The 4659-nt window shown below is 34.0% G+C and overlaps 1 protein-coding gene across 1 annotated transcript; it reads left to right on the top strand.

Annotated features, from left to right (window-relative positions):
- Positions 1-893: 893 nt before the first annotated feature.
- LOC140966789 (oligouridylate-binding protein 1) lies at positions 894-4654 on the top strand (the record flags this gene model as incomplete). The annotated part of the gene is made up of 9 exons (XM_073427050.1): positions 894-1180; positions 2292-2353; positions 2594-2696; positions 3251-3327; positions 3396-3457; positions 3586-3673; positions 3761-3836; positions 3916-3946; positions 4581-4654. Coding segments are annotated over exons 1-9 (654 nt in total), but the record flags the coding sequence as incomplete, so codon positions are not given.
- Positions 4655-4659: the final 5 nt, after the last annotated feature.

Below are 4659 nucleotides of genomic sequence, written 5' to 3'. Positions count from 1 at the left end.
AAAAATAAAAATAAAATTGTGTGCTGAAAATTAATCCCAAATTAACCACGTGATGTTTTGTTTCGCCGGAAACAATCCGGCCAATCCCATTCATATTTTTTTTAGGTTTTGCCATCGTGTTAAATTCTATTAATGTATTATATCATGCATACGCATCACGACTAATATCTATTTTATTTTATTAAAGTTAAGGACATGATTGTAACCACCTAAGAATGACATCAACTTTTTTTTTCCAACTTTACCTTTATATGATATTAATATTACATTTTGTTTTTTGTTTTTGTTTTTTAAATTTCAACACATACTTATTCTTCTTTTTTTCTATTTCAACAATTCAAATATCAATTTAGTCCCTCCATAATTTGTTTACTTTCACTTGAGTCCATCAATAATAATAAAAAATACTGTACACACACGTATCGCGTATATAAAGTAACTAGTTATATATTATTCATCAGTTCATCGTTCGAACCACACGAACGAGGAGGCCACTGCACATTATTTTCGGCCCAATAGTTAAATGAGTCATTTTATGGACTCGCTTTTCTTGTGGGCCTATTTTGTACATGGGCTGGGCTTTGCAAACAATTAGTTTTTGGGTAAATATAAGATCTAAAAAATATTTAAGTCGATAAAAATTTTATTTTCCTAAATATCTATGAAGAAAATAGACGTGATACATTATAAAATATTATTTAAAAAAAATTTAATTGATCGACGTTAGATAAAAAAAAATATTAAACTTAAATAAAATCCGTTATTGTTATCTTTTGATGTACTTTGATTAAACATAAACAGACAATCGTAGATTAAATCTAACGGTCAGAAAAACAAAGGCAATCAAAGCCCTTGGCCTAATACAATTGATCCCCATCTTCATCTTACCCGTGCCTTCTCACTTGCTGTCCTGTCCAGTCCTGCCTCGAGGGGCTTTTTTTTTTCTTCCCTTTCTTCTTCTTTTTATTTTTCTCTTAATTTTTCTTTATTTTTTAGGTTTTTTTCCTCGTTCATGTTGCGTACCTTAATTTCTTTTTTTTTTTTATCACCTTTTTTCTGCAACTTTTTGTGTGTGTGTGTCTTTCGAGTATAGACGAAGATGCATCAGCAGAGGTTGAAGCAACAGCAAGCGCTAATGCAGCAATCTCTTTATCATCCGGGTCTGCTTGCCCAGCCTCAGGTTTTTTTTTTTAATCGTTAGACGTTTTCGTTTATTTTTTTTTTCTGTTAAAATTTGTTGATTGAATTGTTGGAATTTGAATTTATATGGTGTATTGTCCTCTCTTTTATCGTTTGACGGATAAATTTTTTCCTAGCTATGCATTGATCAATCAAGTTGGGTTTTTCTGGCCATTTCAGTATCTTGTTGTTACGTAGCTTTGGCATTTCTGGGATATAATGCAGATATATGTTAAAAGATTATAAGTTTCTTGATATCCTTTTACGAATTTGTGTTGATGAATGAAATTATTAAGAAAATGGCGTAACTGGATTGTTTTGCTTGTCCACCTGCCTCAGTGGAGAAGCTGTATAAGAAAATAAGTACTTGTTAAAAAGGCTAATTTTCACGATTAGGATACCGATGATTGTTTTTAAATGGTTGGTTATTCAAGTGAAGCTAGTATCACTGTCTTTTACCATATCAAGATCAAAGTTGGATAATCTGATGTCAAATTGCTTTGTTATAGCAAGTTGTGCTGTATTTCTCTACGAAAATTAATTTCCTTGAAATTCCTTTTTGTTTGCGAGTGCAATCAGGCAACCAGTTTCTACAGACTTGGGCATTCCTACGTTTTTTCCTATGCATAGTATGCATGTAAGAGATACATTTGGATATCTGCTAACTGTTGCTAGTTAGACGGTGGACTTTGGAAAATTTGTTGTTTAGTTCTAGTTTTTAAAAAATGAAATTGGGGTTGAGAGAGCTTTTTGTTATGCAAGCGTGAATATTTAATTTATTACATGCATCTACAATTAATGGGATTGGTCATTTCTCTTTAAAGAATCTGACAAAATGGGAGCATTCAATACGTAGAAGTTGGGAAGTTTGATGAAGTTTCTGTTGATGTGGAAATGAACAAGTGGGATTTTAAATCTGTTATCAATATGTGTCTTCTGCTTTTGGATTCCGTAAACCTCAATGTGTTCTACGTCTTCTTCCATACGTGGAGAGGTGATATGAAAATAAAAAATTAGTTTGATCTAGTGTATCCCATTAAATATTGTATTTCATTTTCAGGATTTTTACATTTCCAGTCTGACATCCCTCATGATTTGTTTACTTTATGCAGATTGAGCCTATCTTTAGTGGAAATTTGCCCACCGGATTCGATTCAAGTACATGCCGTAGTGTGTGGGTTCCTAACTGAATTTTTTGAGCCCTTTGTTTTTTGTTTGTTCTTTTCCGATTTCCTTTTTCATTCCTGTCCTTGTGCTGAAGCAGTTTTCACCATGTTGAAATATTAAATTATTCCTTAGACGCTGATTGAATTATTTCGTGTCATATGATACTTCAGGACTAGCAATCTCAACTATCTCAATGTACAGGATCCAATTTTTGCTGATTTATACACCATTTTGTGATGCCATATAGGTATGTTGGAAACATCCACCCACAAGTTACAGAACCACTTCTTCAAGAGGTTTTTGCTAATACTGGTCCTCTTGAAGGTTGCAAGCTCATTCGCAAAGATAAGGTGTGGTCTTATGTCTCATTGTTTAACCTCTTCACCTATTCACGTCCTTCTCTGAGAAAAAAAGGTTTTCTTCTATGTATTAATGCTTCCCTTACTCTCTTGACTCCTATGCTTATTCAGTTTCAGATGGACTTGTAATCCCATTGTGGTTCTTGAATGTTTTGTTAGATATTCATGTTTGATTCAGTATGGAGATGTATAGAGGTTCTCTCAGTGTTATCCAGTAATTGCAAGTTTAGAAAAATATGCTCCAACCAAATATATACAACTCTCTTCTACTTTTATGGTTGCTGTCAATGTTCTTATCCTTGTAATTATCCTAACGAGTGAGTGATGCAGCTCCCAATTTTTTTTACCCTTCATGATAGAATGAATAAACACACAAAAGTTTAGTTCCTCTCTAAGGTTTGCATTTTAATTACCATTTATTCAGTGATTGAACTAATTTATGGAATAGTATTTTTCTTTCTCTTTTTTTTTTTGTGTGAAGGAGATTTTATTTATTGAAGTGCTAATATTCTCATCCTAATGAGTGTTTCCAACCTGTAATGCAGTCATCATATGGCTTTGTGGATTACCTTGATCGCCGATCAGCTGCCCTTGCTATTGTGACTTTGAATGGGAGGCAATTGTAAGTAGGAAGATTGGTAAATTATTTGATTTACAGTGGGTTCTTGATTATTAAAATGCAATTTGCAGGTTTGGTCAACCTATTAAAGTTAACTGGGCATATGCTAGTTCGCAGAGAGAGGACACATCAAGTACGTTAATATATATCCAGAATCTCTACCTTTGATCCTCTTTTTCTTCATTATTGGTGATTTTATAAAACACCAACTAGTTTGGGACTATGTGTTGGTGATTATATGCTCTTGACTTTACTGTACAGATCAATTCAATATTTTTGTCGGTGATCTTAGCCCAGAGGTTACGGATGCTACCTTATTTGCATGTTTCTCTGTCTATCCTAGTTGTTCGTAAGTTCAATTTTGTTTGCAATTCCTTGAGATTGAGATACCCTTGCTTTCACGAGCAACTCAACAGCTGTCGTTCTATTAATGCAGAGATGCAAGGGTCATGTGGGATCAGAAGACTGGTCGCTCAAGGGGCTTCGGATTTGTTTCTTTTCGTAATCAGCAGGTCTGAGTGGATTTTTTTTGGTCTTCTGTTTGTGCAAATATTCATCAATTGATCATTCCGTATCTTGTGTGACTTCCAGGACGCTCAAAGTTCAATAAATAACTTGAATGGTGGGTATGCTTTGTTTTGTTGTTCCGTATCATTACCGGTTTTTTTGGGCCATAAATTTTATGCATAGTACCAGTGGTTTTTTCAATTTCACGCTAAAAGATATATTAAAATAAATGTTATCTAATGATTAAAAAGATAATTTGTCTCCAAGGAATTTTTGTATCTGTATTGGACCTCAGGGATCCTTGTTTCTAACCTAATGTTGATTGCTTCATGCAATAATTATGTCTTGTTGGTACGTTCATGAAAAGTTAGTCTGAATTTTATTTACTGATGGTGTATGACTGGCAGAGTGGAATTTTGATTTTTCCCCCTTATTGAGAAAGCATTAAGAAATGGGTGTAGATGGTGTGACAGTGGATTGAACTTCTGAAGTTATGATGACATGGCTGTATGATAGGATTTTTTTACAAGATTCACCGTGTTAGATCTATTAAGCCCTTACCGCTGTTTGTAAATGGTTTGTGAAGAATCACAAACAACATATCTGATATCCTCTGGTTGACTCAGAAAAAAGCACCTTTTTGGTGACACCAGATTGGTTTGTGATGATGATTTTGTTAGAATTCTATATGGTATGAGTTGTGGTTGATATTTAGTTCTAAAGCAATACTTTTCTCCTTGAAATTGCAGGGAAGTGGCTTGGAAGTAGACAAATACGCTGCAACTGGGCCACAAAAGGTGCTGGTCTGGGTGATGACCAGCAGAGTTC

This window comes from Primulina huaijiensis, unplaced genomic scaffold (genome assembly GCF_012295235.1).
Source record: "Primulina huaijiensis isolate GDHJ02 unplaced genomic scaffold, ASM1229523v2 scaffold207980, whole genome shotgun sequence".
Lineage (NCBI taxonomy): Eukaryota > Viridiplantae > Streptophyta > Magnoliopsida > Lamiales > Gesneriaceae > Primulina > Primulina huaijiensis.
Note: the sequence above shows the minus strand (reverse complement) of the source record. Positions and strands in the feature narration are given on the sequence as shown.